Source organism: Echeneis naucrates, chromosome 4 (genome assembly GCF_900963305.1).
Source record: "Echeneis naucrates chromosome 4, fEcheNa1.1, whole genome shotgun sequence".
NCBI classification, from domain to species: Eukaryota; Metazoa; Chordata; class Actinopteri; order Carangiformes; family Echeneidae; genus Echeneis; species Echeneis naucrates.
The window spans coordinates 20,509,865-20,527,212 of NC_042514.1; the positions used below are offsets into that span (position 1 = coordinate 20,509,865).

General features: G+C 48.0%; 1 protein-coding gene across 3 annotated transcripts; it reads right to left on the reverse strand.

The window, feature by feature from the left end:
• Positions 1-48: 48 nt before the first annotated feature.
• On the reverse strand, positions 49-15,994 carry cdc14ab (cell division cycle 14Ab). Of its 3 annotated transcripts, XM_029499342.1 has the most exons (16): positions 15,632-15,994; positions 15,072-15,162; positions 14,776-14,851; positions 13,447-13,539; positions 12,879-12,958; positions 12,001-12,067; positions 11,408-11,470; positions 11,060-11,147; positions 10,528-10,758; positions 4,497-4,635; positions 3,822-3,987; positions 3,633-3,733; positions 3,485-3,532; positions 3,220-3,348; positions 2,607-2,934; positions 49-78 (listed from the first exon to the last, which is right to left on the reverse strand). In XM_029499342.1, the coding sequence occupies exons 1-16, from the start codon at positions 15,726-15,728 to the stop codon at positions 49-51; spliced, it is 1,827 nt and encodes a 608-aa protein (XP_029355202.1). In that variant the 5' UTR covers positions 15,729-15,994. The 3 variants fall into 3 exon arrangements, with proteins under 3 accessions (XP_029355202.1, XP_029355201.1, XP_029355200.1); XM_029499341.1 differs by lacking the exon at positions 49-78 and having other exon boundaries at positions 1,520-2,934; XM_029499340.1 differs by lacking the exon at positions 49-78 and having other exon boundaries at positions 1,520-3,348.
• Positions 15,995-17,348: the final 1,354 nt, after the last annotated feature.

The window sequence follows — 17,348 nt, forward strand, 5'->3', positions numbered from 1 at the left end:
CCCACACAGGGGGCTTGTGGGTGATGTATCCTCTGTCAGGTGTGTAGTTTAGTACTGGATGTAGTCAGACTGAAGAGACTGAAACACAAAGCATGAAAATGTCAAAGGTCACAGGTCAGTGTACATCCTCTTCTGAAAATTCATCAATACAGACATCAGCGCCGGTCTTAACTGGTCCTCATTGGTCTAATAAGGCTAGGAATAAACAGTCTTAACCAATCAGGTGAGGGGGGAGCAGAGTCATCTGAGCTAGACTAGGGGGACCAGGGTGTTGAACTACAAAGCAGAATCAACCTATTCCCGAAATTTTCCAGTGATCCAGCTTCACTTAACCAACATCCTCTATCACACTGATTATGATCTCAGTAAGCCAACCAGGTTTGGTAATTCTAGCAGAGGGTTGATTACACTAATGAAGAACGAGACATTTAAAAGCTTGAAGAATTTAAGAATATTATAAAAACTTTACAGTAAAACTGTTGCAGCTTCCAATGGAAGGGCAGCTGCGAAAAATCCCTGATTGCAAATGTATAAGTTATATCTAATATAAACTAGGAGGGTTTAATATCTGACAGGTCCTTTGTGTAGAAACATATGACAAAAATTTGTTGATTTGATTGAGGTAATTGTGGCGTCTCTGACAATTAAATATTTATATGAAAAATAGAGTCCACATCTTGTAAGGATCCAACTATTTCTGATTGTGTATTTTTTTTGTCTGCGTCTGTCATCATAGTATAACACCACTGGGTGTGCCCACTTTTTACGAGATAGATGTAGTTATATTCTTGCATTTAAATATTTTATTATTTCAGAGTGTGTGTGTGTGTGACCATCACCAGCTGGAAGCTAGTTTGTGGCTCTTTATTGAGTGGAATGATCTTTGTGTGGCAGGGAGGGCAGTGCTACACCTCAGTGAATAAAGGTGTGGAAGGATGGACAGGGGAGGGAAGCAGGTGGTGCTTGTAGGAACTGGTGGAGTGAAGGATGCTGTGCTTTTCCTGTCACCTCACTCAGGATTAAGAGAAGGTTTCTGTGTAGATCTCTGCAGAGAGGGGTGTCCAGATAGGTGAAGCTGTCCCAAAAGAGGAGCCGAGTCAAAGATTGGCTACATAGTGATGGAATGAAAGAGCAGATCAGCCCATTTTAGGCAGGATTCATCAATCCTTCATGATGTGACCCAACACAAGCCGGCAAGTGACACCACACACGCATGTGGATATTCCCTAAATATGAGTGAGAACATCACCAGGGCCCAGAGTCAGGTAAGAGGGCAAGGCTCCTCAGGCACACCACCCTGAGTGTGAGAATACCAAACCCAGAGAGCCGCCACTGCTACGTGGCACATCGCAGCCCCCGGTGTTCCAGGCTGGTAACAGCGAGGACAACTGAACCGTCCAAGCAAGCACACATTGCAGCAGGACAGGAGGGCCCCACACCCCCAACAATCCCCCAGCCGTCCACACCCACCACCAACATCTCACACCCCAAACCCCACCCCCCCACCCACTGGACGAGCTAGAGGCACCCAACCGGCTGAAGAGACCCACATGGGAGCCCCAGCAATGCCTTTGCGGTGGACAGTGGCAAAACACCAGAACGGAGGAGGGGCTGCAGGGATGGGGGAAGGGTAGTTCTCTTTTTTATTGGTCTGTCTGACTTTGTGATGCTTCTTATCTGCTGGATGTGCACACTCACTTACACATACTATTTCAATTTTGAGTGTCATACTGTCAGCTGAAGCCCTGATGGTGTGAATCTCTCTACAGAAACTCCTGAAAACCCTGGGTCTTCTAAGGATTCTCTGACAATCCACTCTGAGCTCCATGGGGTCATCCTTAAAAAAAGTATTTCTGCTCAAAATCAGTTAGTGAAATTATCCACCTTAACCAAAGATTTAACCTGAGTTTACCTCAATAACTCCAAATCCTGCTTCATAGTTCAGGCCCTTGTTGGACCAGAGTCCTGTGATGATGCTCAGTCAGTGTGACCCAGTTAAATCCATAATCAATAATTCTGGTTCATATTTGAGCTGGGTCCTTTAACTCAGCAGCAGCTTTGTGTTAGTGTGACATAGAAACAACAACAACAACCCCCCATGGATGAAGCTACCTAATTGAGCATATAAGTCATGTCTGATGTAATGAAGCCTGGTCGTCAGACCTGTGAAAAGTAAACAAACAGAACGGTGATAGTGGTTGTTGAAATTGTTGTTGACATAATTATTGTTGTAGTTGGTTGATGTTGATGGACTTGTCACTGTCACAGTCGTCATCCTTGTTGTTGTCGTTGTGATAGTAGTTGGTGACACCATGTAGTCATGGTTGTTTTATATAGATTTTAATTCTGTGGTCCTCTGCATGGACTCAGGCAGCCTGGGTCAGAGAACAGGTCCAGGTTCTCTTGTGGTCCTGGCCTTTTCAGCTGAGCAGGTGAACCATTGATCAGATCAATAATCATCATTAGTGTTAAACTGATTGCAGGTTAGAGAGGAAAGGATGAAGAAGAAATGCTTGAACCACAGGTGTGTTAGTGATGTCAGCACAGCAAGAACCAATCATAGGAGGGAGGGACGGGCCAAGCTGCTGCTGTTTTAGAGGACTTACAGGTATGGAGCGGCTCAAGTAACGTCCTGATGGGCCCTTCATGGCGCTGTAGGGCCCGAGGCCCCTGTAGGAGCTGTAGTCTTGAGGCCCTGGCCGGACAAAACATTTCCCTGTGGGTGGTGCCATGGAGCCGCCGTGCGAACAGCTGTTGTTCGCCTCGTGCTGCATGCTGCGAAGGCCATTACCATGGTGATTGGAAGAGGACAGGGCCAGAGAAGACACAGAGGAAGAGGAGGGGAGAGGAGAGTAGAGAGTCTTGCTGTCCTCTTCCGTGTCTATAGCATACAGATCGCTGAGCGAGCTGGCCAATCGTGAGCCGAGGGCCAAGCTAAAGGGGCGGGGCATCACATACAACACATGACCAACATGATACAACCACACAACAACACACTGTGACATTATCCTGCTGATCCTGGACCAGAAAGCACTAATCAGCTGCTGAAACTGAAATGTCACCATGAGGTCACCTGAATGACTTAGATCCAGTTTAACAGACACTAGGACAAGGATTAGGTCCAGTTTGACAGAGACCAGGATCAGGATAAGCTCTGGTTTGACAGAGACATTACAGGCCTGGGTGCGAGTCAGGTGGGAAGTTGGCAGTGACACTGACCTAGTGACGTTTGATGCTGATGATGATGGAGTTCTCCCAATCCTTTTGGCTGCAGCAGAAGCAGAGGATGATGGGAACTTGAAGGACTTGAGAGGGGAGGAGGGGCCCTGACCCCCTCCCATTGACAGCCTGAAAAGACACACACACAGACAGACAGACAACATTATGACTGAAATAAAGAGGCTGTTTTGTTTTTGTTGAGTCCTGGCTGTCTTTATAAATATGTCGCCTGCAGTAGTATAGTCAGGGTCAGAGGTCATTGTACCTGAGTGGCTGAGAAGCTGATCTACAGTGCATCTTCATCTCCTCCACTCTGAAAAGAAATGAATCAGTTTACATTCAGAATATCACCATGTTAAACTAGATAGACCCCCAACCTCCAACCTCTCCATCTCCCTCAGTGGTTGTGGTACCTCAGAACATCGATGGTTGCAGGCCTGGGACGCCTTCGGCTCTTTAAGGCTCTCAGCTTGTCTCCCTGAGTCAGGGCCAGGCCGCCATCAGATACTTCACTCTGGAGGAGACACCAAACACACCTTGAGACAAGAAACAGAGTGACGTGTGTGTGTGCGTGCGTGCATGCGTGTGCATGTATGTGAGACCTCCTGCAGATGGTTGGAGCTGGGAGAACTGTGCATGTAGCTGGTATGAGCAGGCTTTAAAGTGAGGTCGTCCATACTGGTGATGAGGTGGGACACCACCTTCTCATCCAGCTTGGCCTTCTGGGAACGTTTGCTGTCACCTAGCAACCACAGTGTCGCTTGCTTCCTGTGAACACAAACACAAGGTCACATCCATCACACTGTGTCTCTGGTCAGTGTTAGTTCAGTCACCTGTTGACCCTGTCCATGTAAACAATGTCTGAGGATCTCAGTTATGTAGGATCAGCAGGAAACAAGCCTGAGCCTGTCAGGACTCATAGTGTAAAACCTGATCCAGGAAGGAACCCAGATCTCTGAGCACTAGTCTGCATCAGCAGTAATTGGCAGTATCAGCTCTGTTTGAACCACATCTGGGATGAAGATACATCACTGGCTCATATTTTCTGGTGGTATATAAAAAAATTGACTAGGACCAGGCCCAGGAGTCTGGTCGATCTGAACGAGGACATCCTGCAAGCAGGTTCTGGGTGTCAACCCTGGGCCTACGCTCGATCAGCCATGTCAGAAGTAATTTGTTTCAGCCCAACATGACAGATGAGCACACACATATGCACATGTGCACGGACATGCACCCAAGCGCACGTGCGCACACAGCATCTAATCAGAGGGACTCACTCTTCTAGGAAGTTCTGCTGTGGTCCAATCACAGATCCTGGTCTGCAGATCCTGATCCAGGCAATGGCCTCACCTGCCGTGAAGCGGTAATGCTTCATCATGTAACAGCCAATAAGAGTGCCCGTCCTGCCCAGACCAGCTGACAGAGAAACAGAGGTTACAGTGAGTCAGTGGACAGGGCTGGACTTACCATGGTGAACTGACCCTGGGGAACCGACACTGGTGGACTAGGATCAAAAATAAAACTCAAGTCAGATTCAATCATTAAGACTAACAAGTCTAATCTTTGTTATTAATGTACCCCTGATTTTTGATGTGTCAGATGGTGTCACGTCTTGTCATGTTATTGTCTTCCTGTCAATAAGATTGAAACTTTGAATTTTGTTAAAGTGTAAGTGGGTCTAAGTTGTTTGTTTAGTGTTTGTGTTTATTTGTTTGGTGTCTTTGTGTGTTTGTGGGGAGTTTTCCGGCCGGGCTTTGTCTGGCCGGTGGCGTCCCTGCAGCATGGCGGGGAGCGCCGCCGAGCTCTCCCGGCTGTCGCGGAACCACAGCATTAAGGTGCCCGGCTGTCCGCACACCGTGGAGGAGGTGGCCCTGGCTGTGAGGGAGGAGGTCGGCTATGACAGCGTCAAGTCGGCCTCCAGGATGAACAGAGCCGTAGTCCTGTTCCTAGATGAGATTCGGAAGGTGGAGCAGGTGGTGGAGAAGGGAATCACGGTGGGGGGAGCGTTCACTCCGGTGCAGCCGCTGGAGACCCCCACCAAGAGGGTCATAATCAGTAACATCCCCCCCTTCATCAAAAACGAGGACCTGGCCAAAGCCCTGTCCCGGTACGGGCAGATGGTTGGGCCCATTAGAATGGTGCCGCTGGGCTGTAAGTCCCCGAAGCTGCTGCATGTGGTCTGTCACAGGAGACAGGTCCACATGGTTCTGAAGGACATGGAGTCCCCCCTGAACCTGACCCTGACCTTCAAGGTGGACGGGTTCAGATACATGGTGTTTGTTACATCTGATGCCATGAAATGTTTTGGATGTGGGGCGGAGGGACACCTGGTGCGGGCCTGCCCCGAGGCCAGGGGACCGGCTGGGGGTCCAAGCTCCGGTCCGCCGGCTGCTGCTGCGGTTGGCGGTCCGGCCTCGGACTTACCGACAGGGGGGACCGGCGCTCTGGGGCCGGAGCCTCCGATGGCTGGAGAGGGCGGCCTGAATCAGGGTCCGCCGGTGGATGCGGCCGGAGACAGGGAGACAGAGGAGGGAACAGGTGAGTCGGACTCACCTGTTAAGGTAACATCAACAGTAGAAAACGTTAATGGACAGACAGGGAAAGGCCAGGAGGTGATGGAGGAAAATGTGTCTGGATTGTTGGAGGAGAGTGGAGGGAAAGAGGAGAACAGTCAGGCGACCTGCAACATTCCTGATATTTTAATGGAGGACGGCGCTGAGGACTCAGGCCTCTCTCTGAAAACTGGAAAAAGGAAAAAACAGGGGAGCAAAGATGATGGAACAGATTTTAAAACTAGAAAAATCCTGCTGACTCCCTCCTCTATTCATTTGAGAGGGTAAAGACTTTTTTAATGGAGACCAAAGGTCAGAGGGCAGTGAAGCTGGAGGAGGAGTTTCCTGACCTCAACGGTTTTATACAGTCTGTCAGCCGGCTGAGAAAGGAGCAGATTTTTAGCAACCAGGAGGTATACAGGCTCAAAAAGCTGGTCACAAAGGCCAGATATGCCCTCTCTCATGATGACGATGATGATGAGGAGGAGGAGGAAGATGATGACTGTTCTTAACTCCACCTTTTTGACTGTCTGTGCTTCTTCTAGTGTGTCCTTTTGTTACCTCCACCATGTCGAACATCCACATCGGATCTTTGAACATTAACGGAGCTTGGAGCAAGGCCAAGAGAGCTGCTGCTTTTAAACTGTTTGAGCTCAAAAAACTTGATGTGGTTTTTGTCCAAGAGACTCACAGCAGAAATTGAGGGGGACTGGAAGAAGGAATGGCCTGGGGGGGTCTTCCTGAGCCACAAGAAATCCAACAGTGCCGGGGTGGGGGTCCTGCTCTCTAGAACTTTTAGTCCTCGATCCGTGAAGGTAGAGCATATTTTATCAGGACACATTTTAAAAGTCATGGCTTTGTACAAAAATGTAAAAATGACTTTTATCTGTATTTATGCTCCGGTTTTAAGCACAGAGAAGATGGAGTTTTTAGTTGTTTTATGTAAAACCTTGAGTGACTGTGCTGATGAATATTTATTCCTGGGGGGTGATTTTAACTGCACTGAAGACGACAGGTCAGACAGGAATCACCTGGAGCCTCATCCTGCTTCCTCTGCTCGGCTCAAACGCCTTATGGAAACCCACGAGCTGAAGGATGTGTGGAGAGGTTTTAACGTGAGGGACAGACAGTTCACCTGGACTCATTTTAAAGACAACTCTGTCTCTCTGGCCAGGTTGGACCGCTTTTACTGTTTTAAGCACCACTTTTAGTATTTTTAAAAGCTGTCACATTGTCCCTGTCGGCCTGTCTGATCACTCTCTGGTTCACTGTTGTTTTTTTATCCAGAACGTAAAGACCCCCAGCGCCTACTGGCATTTTAACACAGCTCTGTTATCAGACAGCTCTTTTAGAGAAGCTTTTAGGGTTTTATGGTCCTCACACAGAGAGAGGAAGTCCACGTTCTCCTCAGTGCAGCAGTGGTGGGAGTGGGGAAAGACGCTGACTAAACAGTTCTGTCAACAGTATATTCACGTCACCAAGCACATCACCAGATCCCTTCAGGACCTGGAGACCGAGGTACAGACGTTACTGGGCTGTACAGGAGACCAAGGGTGTGTTGAAGCCCTGAGAAGTAAAAAGGCTGCTTTGGCCAACCTGCTGGGTGTAATAGCACAGGGAGCTCTGGTCCGGTCATGAACGCCTCCCTGATGGACGCCCTGTCACAGTTCTTCTTCGGCCTGGAGCGCAGGAACGGCCAGAGGAAGATCATCCACTCCCTGCGCTCCGAAGGCGGTTCCCCAGTGGAGGATGCTCGGGAGATCAGGAGGTTCGCCACACAGTTCTACCAGGAGCTGTACCAGAAGGAGCTGGTGGATGACCCTGAGCTGCGGCCTTCCTCTCCAGCATGCCACAGGTGACAGCAGCATCCAACACCATGCTGGAGGCTCCGCTGACTGTGGTGGAGCTGAACGCAGCCCTTATGAGCCTTGCCAGTGGAAAAGCTCCTGGAATCGACGGTCTCCCACTGGACTTCTATAAGGCCTTCTGGTCTGTGCTGGGACCAGACATGCTGGAGGTGTTCCAGGAGAGCCTGAGGACTGGACTGTTACCTCAGAGCTGCAGGAGAGCTGTCATCACCCTGCTCCCCAAAAAGGGTGACCTGCAGGACCTGAGGAACTGGAGGCCGGTCTCCTTACTGTGTGGGGACTATAAAGTCCTGGCCAAAGCTCTGGCCCGGAGGCTCAGAGAGGTGATGGCCGAAGTCGTTCATGTGGACCAGAGTTACTGTGTGCCCGGCAGGTCCATAAGTGACAATGTCACCTTAATTCGGCACATTTTGGAGCTCTCCAGCTCATTGGACGTGGACACTGGTCTTATTTCCATAGACCAGGAGAAGGCTTTTGACCGGGTCGAACACCAGTACCTGTGGCAGACGCTCGGTGCTTTTGGGTTCAGCCCAGGTTTCGTAGCCGGGATTCAGGTGCTGTACTGTGACGCTACGAGCATACTGAAAATCAACGGGGGTCTGGCTGCACCTTTCTCAGTCCAAAGGGGGGTGAGGCAGGGGTGTCCTCTGTCAGGGATGCTGTACTCCCTGGCCATAGAGCCCCTGCTACACAGGCTGAGGGAGGGGCTGGGGGGAGTGGTCTTCCCTGGATGCCCCGCAGCAGTTAAGCTGCGACCTGATCATAGTTTTAAATACTCAGACAGACATCTGTGTTTTAGAGGAGAACGTGGCCCTTTTTAACAAACTGTCTTCAGCCAGAGTGAACCGGAAAAAGAGCGAAGCTGTAGCAGTCAGAAAAGACTCTCTAAATGAGCTGGTTTTACTGGGGGGGGGGGGCTGTGTTGGAGGACGGGAGGGTTAAAGTACCTGGGGATGTTTTTAGGTGACGAACTGTTTTTAAAAAAGAACTGGGACGGAACCTTAGAATCCACACAGGGCAGACTGAGGCGGTGGGGGTGGCTCCTGCCCAGCATGTCGTACAGAGGATCCAAGCAGCACTGGTGAACTTCTTTTGGGACAAGCTGCACTGGCTCCCACAAGCACTCCTGTTCCTCCCCAAGGAGGGGGGGGGGGCAGGGGCTGGTGCACCTGGCCAGCAGGTGTGCTGCCTTCAGGCTCCAGTTCACACGGAGACTGCTGTACGGGCGGAAGGACCTGGTGTGGAGGCCCCTGGCTCAGCTGGTCCTGCAGCGTGTCGGGGGCCCAGGACTCAAGGACTCCGTGTTTTTAATGGATTTTAAGACGGTGAGGATTCCCACCCTGCCTGAGTTTTACAGAGGACTGTTCACCGTCTGGAGGCTGCTGCGGACCCGGACAGCTCAGCACACCTCTCTGTTCTGGCTGCTAAAGGAGCCGCCGGTCCATGGAGGACGCCTGGCCCCCCCCAGCTGGGCAGGAGCAGCGGTCAGCAAGGTGTTCAGCAGCGCAGGGATTTTAACTCTGGGCGACATGATCACCCTCCCCGGGCCACAGCTGAGGGACGCAGCACGCCTGGCAGCCGCTTTGGGATGGAGGTCGGAGCGGATCCTGGGCAGGCTGCTGGACCACTGGAGGGGCACTCTGATCACTCAGGTCCGGCCTGAGTGGAGGAGCCTCTACAAACCTCCACTCACCAAAAAGGTGGCCGACCTCCAATGGAGACTCCTCCACGGGATCCTGGCAGTGAACGCCTTCATCTCCATCCTCGACCTGTCCACCTCCAACAAGTGCCCCTTCTGTGGTGCCATAGAAACGGTCTTCCACTGTTTCTCCCAGTGTCCTCAGCTCGGCCCCCTGTTCTCCCAGCTGGACACACTGCTCAAGAAAGGAGGAGAGGTGTTCTCCCTCCAGACCTTCATCCTGGGCTTCAGATACAGGAGGGCCACCAAACACAGGAGCCAAATGATAAACTTCATCCTGGGACAGGCTAAACTGGCTATCTACATCTCCAGGAAGAGGAAGATGGAGGACAATGTGGACACTGACCTGGTCCTCCTGTTCAGCAGGATGGTTAAAGCCAGAGTGATGATTGATTTTAAATATTACAGAGAGATGCAGGACCTGAACCAGTTCAGGGAGATCTGGACTCCAGGTCTGGTCCTCTGCTCGGTGCAGGAGGACCAGCTACTCTTTTCGGATCAGCTGATCTGAGCAGGCTGTGTGACAAAAGACTAAAATGTTTTTAAACATGTCTGTGAAAATGAGCTAAATAAAGCTTAAAAATCAAATCTCAATCTCTCTCTCTCTCTCCCTCTCTCCCCCTCTCTCTCCCCCTCTCTCTCTCCCCCTCCCCCTCTCTCCCCCTCTCCCGGTCAAGGCAGATGGCTGCCCCCCCAAGCCTGGTTCTGCCCGAGGTTTCTGCCTCTTAAAAGGAATTTTTTCCTTGCCACTGTCGCCAAGTGCTTGCTCATCGGGGGATCTGTTGGGTCCCTTTAAATAATTTTACCTGCTGTATATGTAAAGTGCCTTGATGTAACCTTGTTATGATTTGGCGCTACCCAAATAAATCAGATTTTACTTGATTTGATGTGTTATGCGGTATTCCAGCTGCACTGCTGTGGACAAAAAAGCCCTTATGCACGTTGTTATGATGGCTGAAAGGATTGTCAGCTCTCCACTCCAAAATTTGTGTGACATCCACTCAAGCCACACACACACACACACACACACACACACACACACACACACACACACACACACACACACACACACACACACACACACACACACACACACACACACACACACACACACACACACACACACACACACACACACACACACACACACACACGACAGCCGTCTTCAACTCACAGAGGAATTCCTCACCTTTGCAGTGGACAGCTACAGCTCCATCGGTGCTCTCACTGATGTGCAGGAAGCGGCTCATGATGCTGTCGCTGGGTGTGCTGCCGTCCACAAAAAAGAGGTCGTAGTGGTCAAAGCCAGCGTCCGTGAAGCGTTTTGAGTTGTAGATCTTCTTGTTCAGGCGGACGACAGTTGTAACGTTGTGTTTCCTAAAGTATGGGAAGTAAGCCTCAGGGGCGTGGAGAGGATAACCTGCAGGGGGCGGAGCCAGCACAAATCAAATGTATTGTCACTGTGACGTTGTGGTCACTCAGCCAACTAAGATCAATTTCACAGAGAAACCCCAGACTCAGTAAGACCAGATCAAAGGGACTAAAAAAAGATCTGCAACTGTCACTAAACAATGAATGACTGAGAAGACGGAAACCAGCCTGATGGACCAACACAAACTGACAGAAGAACCTTTCCAAAATGCTTTGTGAACACGGATCCTGGTCTAGATTCTGGATGCTCCCTGGTGTCATGTGAATCTGAATCAGCTGATCTCACTCACCGTTCTCTACCTTAGTTTTCGGATGGGGTCCACTGAAGGCCAGGAATTTCCCTGGGACAATCCAGTTAAGGTCTCCATTCTCCACCCGCTGCCAACAGATAGAGACAGGGTCAGATCATCAACTTCTTCTGAGGGTGGCGTCCCCATCTCATACACCAGAGAGCAAAGACCTGAACCTACAGTGAGACCTGGACCATCTACCCTCTTTAGCAACTTCTTCCTGTTTGACCCCTCAGATCTAATGCTGTAGTCTAAGCTAACAGCCTGGTTAGAGTCCAGGAGGACTCACTGCTGCTTGGTTCACTCTGTACGGGAGATCCAGCAGCTGTTCCTGGCCTTGGTCTTTACCTCATAGTGCTCATACTCATCCACGTCGAAGGTCTCAAAGTCAAAGAAGCCATGCTGCAGAGCCTGAAACATACAAAATCAACAACATGACAATTCTACTTCCTGTCAGGCGATGGCATGACTGACTTCACAAAGCTGCTAAATGGTAATGCTCTTTTTTATGTCATTAGTTCAGACCAGTTCAGTCGTGCTCCAGAATCCTGCTGAGGTCTTAACATGTTTGTTTCACAACTTTTATCTTCAAAATATGGAATCTGTTCAAAGATGATTTCACTTTATAATTGACTCCCAGTCTTTCGCTCACATTCCTCATGTTTTTAGGCTGATGGTGAATGATGCTGCTTCATTCCCCTGAAGTACAACAATGTCTGCACACACACACACACACAGTAACAAACGTGCACACAGACAGACACATCAACACAGTCTCCTCTTGGTTTGGTTCCTTCAAGGTCAGACATCAGGAAGATTTGACCTGGAACAGGTTATGAGAAGGACTTCCAGAATTGGTCATCAGGCCCAGATCCACAGATGCAAACAAACAAGAATCAGACTGAGCTCCAGCTCAGGATCTGGGTTTTTGCTGAACTCACCTTCCTGATGCCCTGCAGACAGTCCAGCACTGAGAGCGAGTAACTGCACTTCCCAAAGGATGCGTCTCTGCAGAAATAAACAAAGAGAGTCAGAGACAGAAAGGGAGGGAAATACAGAAACAGAGAGGCTGTTTTATTTAGTTGGCCAGCATCAGGCCCAGGATCAATGAGACACAGTCACATGTGTCAGACCTGTTGTGACCACAGTGCCCTTTGTTCACACCTGAGGCAGCAGAGCTCTCAGCTGGACACACCAACTTCAACCAACTTCATGATGTCCCAAAAAACTAAAACCACTTTGAGAAACTTTGTGATACAGTGTGGGAACCCATTGGGAGACAGTTTGGGACACTGTGAGAGTGAGGGACAGTGAGGAACAGTGAGGCACCCCTGTTACCTTCATGTGTTCATAAAGGAATGGTTAACTCGTGAAGACTCAGAATGAACTCTCTGCTCAGCCTATGGACCTGTTGTGTTACATGGTTGTTGTCTGTGAAGTTTCAATATCACAGTAGAGTTTTGGGAAGGGAGGGGGCAGCAATGTGCCAGTCTAATCTCAGCCAATCACTGAACATTGCAATGCAGGGGGTGTGTTCTCATCCTTGTGTTTACGCCATTAGCACCAGAGCTCAGGTCACTGTTATATAACCAGGCAGTGTGTGTGTGTCTGTGGGGAAACAACAGGCCCTTTATCCTCACTCACATTCGCACTCTCTCACTTCCACACACACACACCACTCTCTGTCTGTGCCTAAGAAACAACACTGAGGCTTCACACTAACTTTATTCATCCTGTTAAAAACAACACCCAGTCAATGACAGACTCAGGGTGGGGGATGGGGGCTCAAGGGGTCAAAGGTCACAGAGGATAGACTCACCTGAAGGACAGGTAAGAGGCATTTGAGCCTGAGATCAGAGCTCTGTAAGCTTCTTCTGGGGTTTTCTTCAAGTAGATTACCTGAGATGACACAACGAGCAGAAGAATCACAGGTGATCAGAGAATCACCAGTCACTGAAAGTCAGAGCTGATCATACAACCATATATGAATTCACAAAGTAAACCTGAAGTCATATCAGTTATTACGTCCTCCAGGTGATGCTTCACCCACTACATTTTTTTTTTGTTTGTTTGTCTGCCAGGGGATTACACTAAAACTTTGAATCTGGTTTGAACAGAAGTAGGAGGAGGGCTAAGTCCTGGTCCAGAGAAGAACTCCTTGTATTTTGGTACTGATCTCACAAAAATCAGGATGTCACTGTGCGACTGTGACACTGGAGGAAACTTAAAACAGGAAGTCATGCAGCCTCTGCTTCTCTGGAGAACTATAAAGGAGGGATCTCAGACACGATGACATCATCAGAAAGTGAAGACACATTAGTCTCATGTCTGTCTTTGTCACTAACCTGCACAGCAGTGGACTGAAAGGAAGAGGAAGTGATACTCACAGCATATCCCCCAATCAGCACAGCAGCATTGGATCTCTTTGTCTGGTCAAAGCTGGTGTAGTGAACAATTCGTTTCCTGGTCAGAGTGAAAGACTACAGATAAGAAGAAAAGGAAGAGCATGATTGGACAATGACAGCGTCAACAAAATTAACCGAGAGATGATGTCACAGAGGAACACATAAGCACCTCTTCAAGACATTCAACTAGTCATGTGATCATTTGCTAAAGCAAAGCAAGCGAGTGAGCAAGCTGATGGCGGACTGTTAAAATTGCATCTGTTGGTGTATACATCTTTGATAATGTGATGTTAGTAGGACAAGGTTAATTAAACACATGACCTCAGTCTTCCTGTATTGCCTCTGCTGCACTTGTGTAGCTTCTGATTGGATCAGAAGACACCAGACAGTTGGTCGCCCTGGTGACCAGGGTTCGGACCTATGACTATTACATTCCTAGTGTTGATGGGAAGGAGTCAGTGGAATAGCACAGACGCGATAATTAAGAGATGACTGGTTTGGCCCAAGTCCAGTGAATCCAAGTTTACTCTGAGGCCTGGACCTGGTCTCAGCTCAGAGTAGGTCCATCTCTGCCACATCACCAATTAAATGTCACCGTGACACGTCTATGATCTCTGACTGAACTAAAGTCAATATATCTCAGATTTTGTTCTGTTCTTGTAGCTCCTGTTTCCTTAGTGCAACGCCTCATCGGAAACTAGCTTCTATCTAGGGCAGCACGTAAATTATTTTCACTTAAGACTGAATCTGAAGAAATGGAGACTTGTGTTAAGCATAGGACCAGGTTGCTAATATAGCTTCGTCATCACCATCATCATTGTCAGCTATCACCTGCATTGGTTCAACTGTTATTAAAACAAATATCCAGACCGTCACCTGTCATCATGACAAATTACAACAGTTGATTAGTGAAATATTGTCGCCATGGTAACACAAACACACTATAAACAGTTATAAGTCTGTTATACTGTCATCCAAACTCTGCCCCACTTCCTTGTGAGCCAATTGTCTGCTTTGTAACAACCAAACTGTGTTGTTACAAATGTTGGCTAGTTTTAACACCCTTTTTGTCCAGAAGTGTTAGCAATATGGCTGCAGTAAGATGCTACAGAGCTTAAAAGAAAATAACAAATGACCTCACACACACACACACACACAAATAAAGACAGACAGATACACATACACAACCACAGACACACACACGCAGCTCTACTGTGTATGACACTCTGAACATGATGTTATGTCATGCTGGGTATAGCCTGTTGCATTCTGGGCATTCCTGCCGAGGGCGCGTCAGCAGCAGAAACTAACCTTCAGCTTCTTGTTGAGTTTGCAGCAGTATCGATACAACATGGCGAGGTTCAGGGGACCAAAATCTGCATAGAAACTGGACACAGACAGCACAGAGTGAGTTTGAGGATGACAAAGAGTCAACTCCTCTTCAACAGCGTCATGTCTGAGCCACTCACAGTTCGGGACCATGTTTGAACCAAGACTAAGCTCTGCAGTCACATGTCTCAGTGTTCTAGCCTTAGAGCTGGACCATGAATACAGAATGGCTCCTGAGACCCCAAAATGTAATGCAGCAACAACATGTGAGAACTTACTTTTCGTAGACAAACTCGTCATCAGTGCAGAAATAGTGGGTGTTAGCGGTGCTCTTAGGTTTACTGCGCAGGGTGGCAAAGTACAGGCGCTCTGATGGGGAGCACAGACAGCGAGGGATCAACATTGATTTAAGAGTCCAGATGACCCTATCTCAGATAGCCCGGGACATAGAGATGTCACAAGGAGAAAAAAAAAATCTGAATAGTAACTGAAGATCAGTGAAGTCCAAGGTATGGGGATGATATCACTGATCAATCAATGGTCAAAATGAATATGAAGGACTAAATATTAGTAAACTGAAATATCATTCACACGAGGAGCTGTTGTTTATTTCCGGGTGGTCTCTCTGCGCGTTCTGGTCACACCTACAGTATCCATGGTGATGTGTTTAATCAAGCAAGCCATTTCACTCGATTAAACTTTATTTTCACTCTTTTATTCACCAGTTTTATCTTTATTTTCGCTCTTTGATTCACCAGTTTTAACTTTATTGACAGTCTTTGATTCATCCATTAAAACTTCATTTACACTTTGGCGTCTTAAACTTTAACTTAATTACCTTTGATGAACTCTACCGCCCCCCGCAGCTCTGGGTCCTCGTTCATCCTGAACAGGGCCGACAGGACAGGGGAGTGCCGGATTCCCTCCCCCGTCATTGTCACCCCGCCAGCCACAAACTCAAAAACTTAACTTTACGGCTAACGGCTTAAAGCTAACGACTAGCAGCTAACAGCCGAGAGTAGCCGAACAAAGTCCGTTTAAAAAGTTCAAAACGTTGTCGTCAGTCTTCCATCGGTTCCCGTGACTTCTCTTATCTTGTAGAAATGTCATTTCTGTTGTTGTTTCCGTTCTTTATCCGGAAAATCTCCCGACGTTTGCATGTTAGCACATTAGCATTTCTTGGTCTTGACGACACGGAGAGTCTGAAACTCTGATTGATCGGATTCGTCTTTAAGAAACGTTACTATGACAACTAGAGCCGCCCCTCGATAGCAACCACAGCCAATCAGCAAATAGGACGCACCGTGCTGCCTTCAACTTAATTTGGGAAACTCGAAAAATGAAAGAAAGGACTTTCCCGAACTTCTACAAAAAATGTAAACATCGGCGTCTCTCCGTTTTCCAGGTTTGTTGTCGGCTTTGATGAAAGACTGGAGCAGTTTAGTATTTTATTTACTACATTGTTTTAAAAGATGCAGTATGTAATCACTAAAAGATGTAATCACGAACGTATTAATTTCCAGGTTGTCATCTTTATTGTTTTTGGTCTCAGTGGTGAGGAGTGAAAATAAAGCTAAAGATCACAGAAATGATAACTATATGATTTTGCTCCCTTTTTATTTATTTATTTATTTATTTTTTAATTGGTAAGCATTTATATTGAAATCTTTCCACCCGTTTTAGGCCCCATTTTCCTCATTTCCAAAGTTTCCATCAGGGGATAAACAACACCTGCAGCATCTTCCCGGTCTTTTATTGCTTCTGGAGCCAAATCGCAGATTAGTTCTTCATAGACTGCTGACCCTGTTTAAATCCAGCTCACCTGCAATCAGAGATATCCACACACAGTTTGGAGCTGGTCCTTGTCCTGGCCCTATTCCTAATCCTCCTCCCGGTTCTGGTCCCAGGCCTGGTTGGAGGATATGGGGACTGTTCTGGTGCATCCTCCAGGCGTCTGCCATGCTGCAGGGTAGTGAGCAGACTGTGAGGACTGAGCCAGGCTGAGCTGAGGAGGTGTCAGATAACCTGGATCAGGTTACTCAGGTGTGAGTTTACATCCTTCTTGGATTTCAAAAAACATTTAGGTCTGAAGACTTCCTTCTGTTCACATTGGACATTGGGCTCACTTGCAGGTGAGTTAAAGAGGTTAGAGGGACAACACAACTCTGCACTGATGACATCACGGAAACAAACTGGGGAATTCAGGAAATCAATGTCCCGAGCCAGAGCAGGTCACCTGTCTCTACGCAGACATCAGAGCTAAATTAACAGTACCCAAAATTCATCACCAACTTCTGTAAAAAAAAAAAACAACAGTGACACACCTCAACACTCAGATTTTTTTAACTGAGAATCTCAAAATTTGACAGAGATTGTCAGAATTTGAAATCATTTTGTTGAGCATTTTGTTTCAGGGTTGAATCTGACAATCATGTGAGCCCAACAACATGGGAGTCAACATGTTGGATTAAGTAAATGTTCATTCAGGTCCACTCAGGATTCTTCTCAGTTTCAACTTTGAAGTTTTCATAGGAAACAGACAAACATGAATCTCA

Excerpts from the sequence above, each read along its gene's own strand:
- cdc14ab (XM_029499340.1), bottom strand. The coding sequence starts at position 15,728 with ATGACGGGGGAGGGAATCCGGCACTCCCCTGTCCTGTCGGCCCTGTTC. Across the intron at positions 12,068-12,878 it reads GCCTCTTACCTGTCCTTCAG|AGACGCATCCTTTGGGAAGT; the intron begins GTGAGTCTATCC and ends TTATTTCTGCAG. Across the intron at positions 3,988-4,496 it reads CAGCAGAACTTCCTAGAAGA|GAAGCAAGCGACACTGTGGT; the intron begins GTGAGTCCCTCT and ends TTGTGTTCACAG.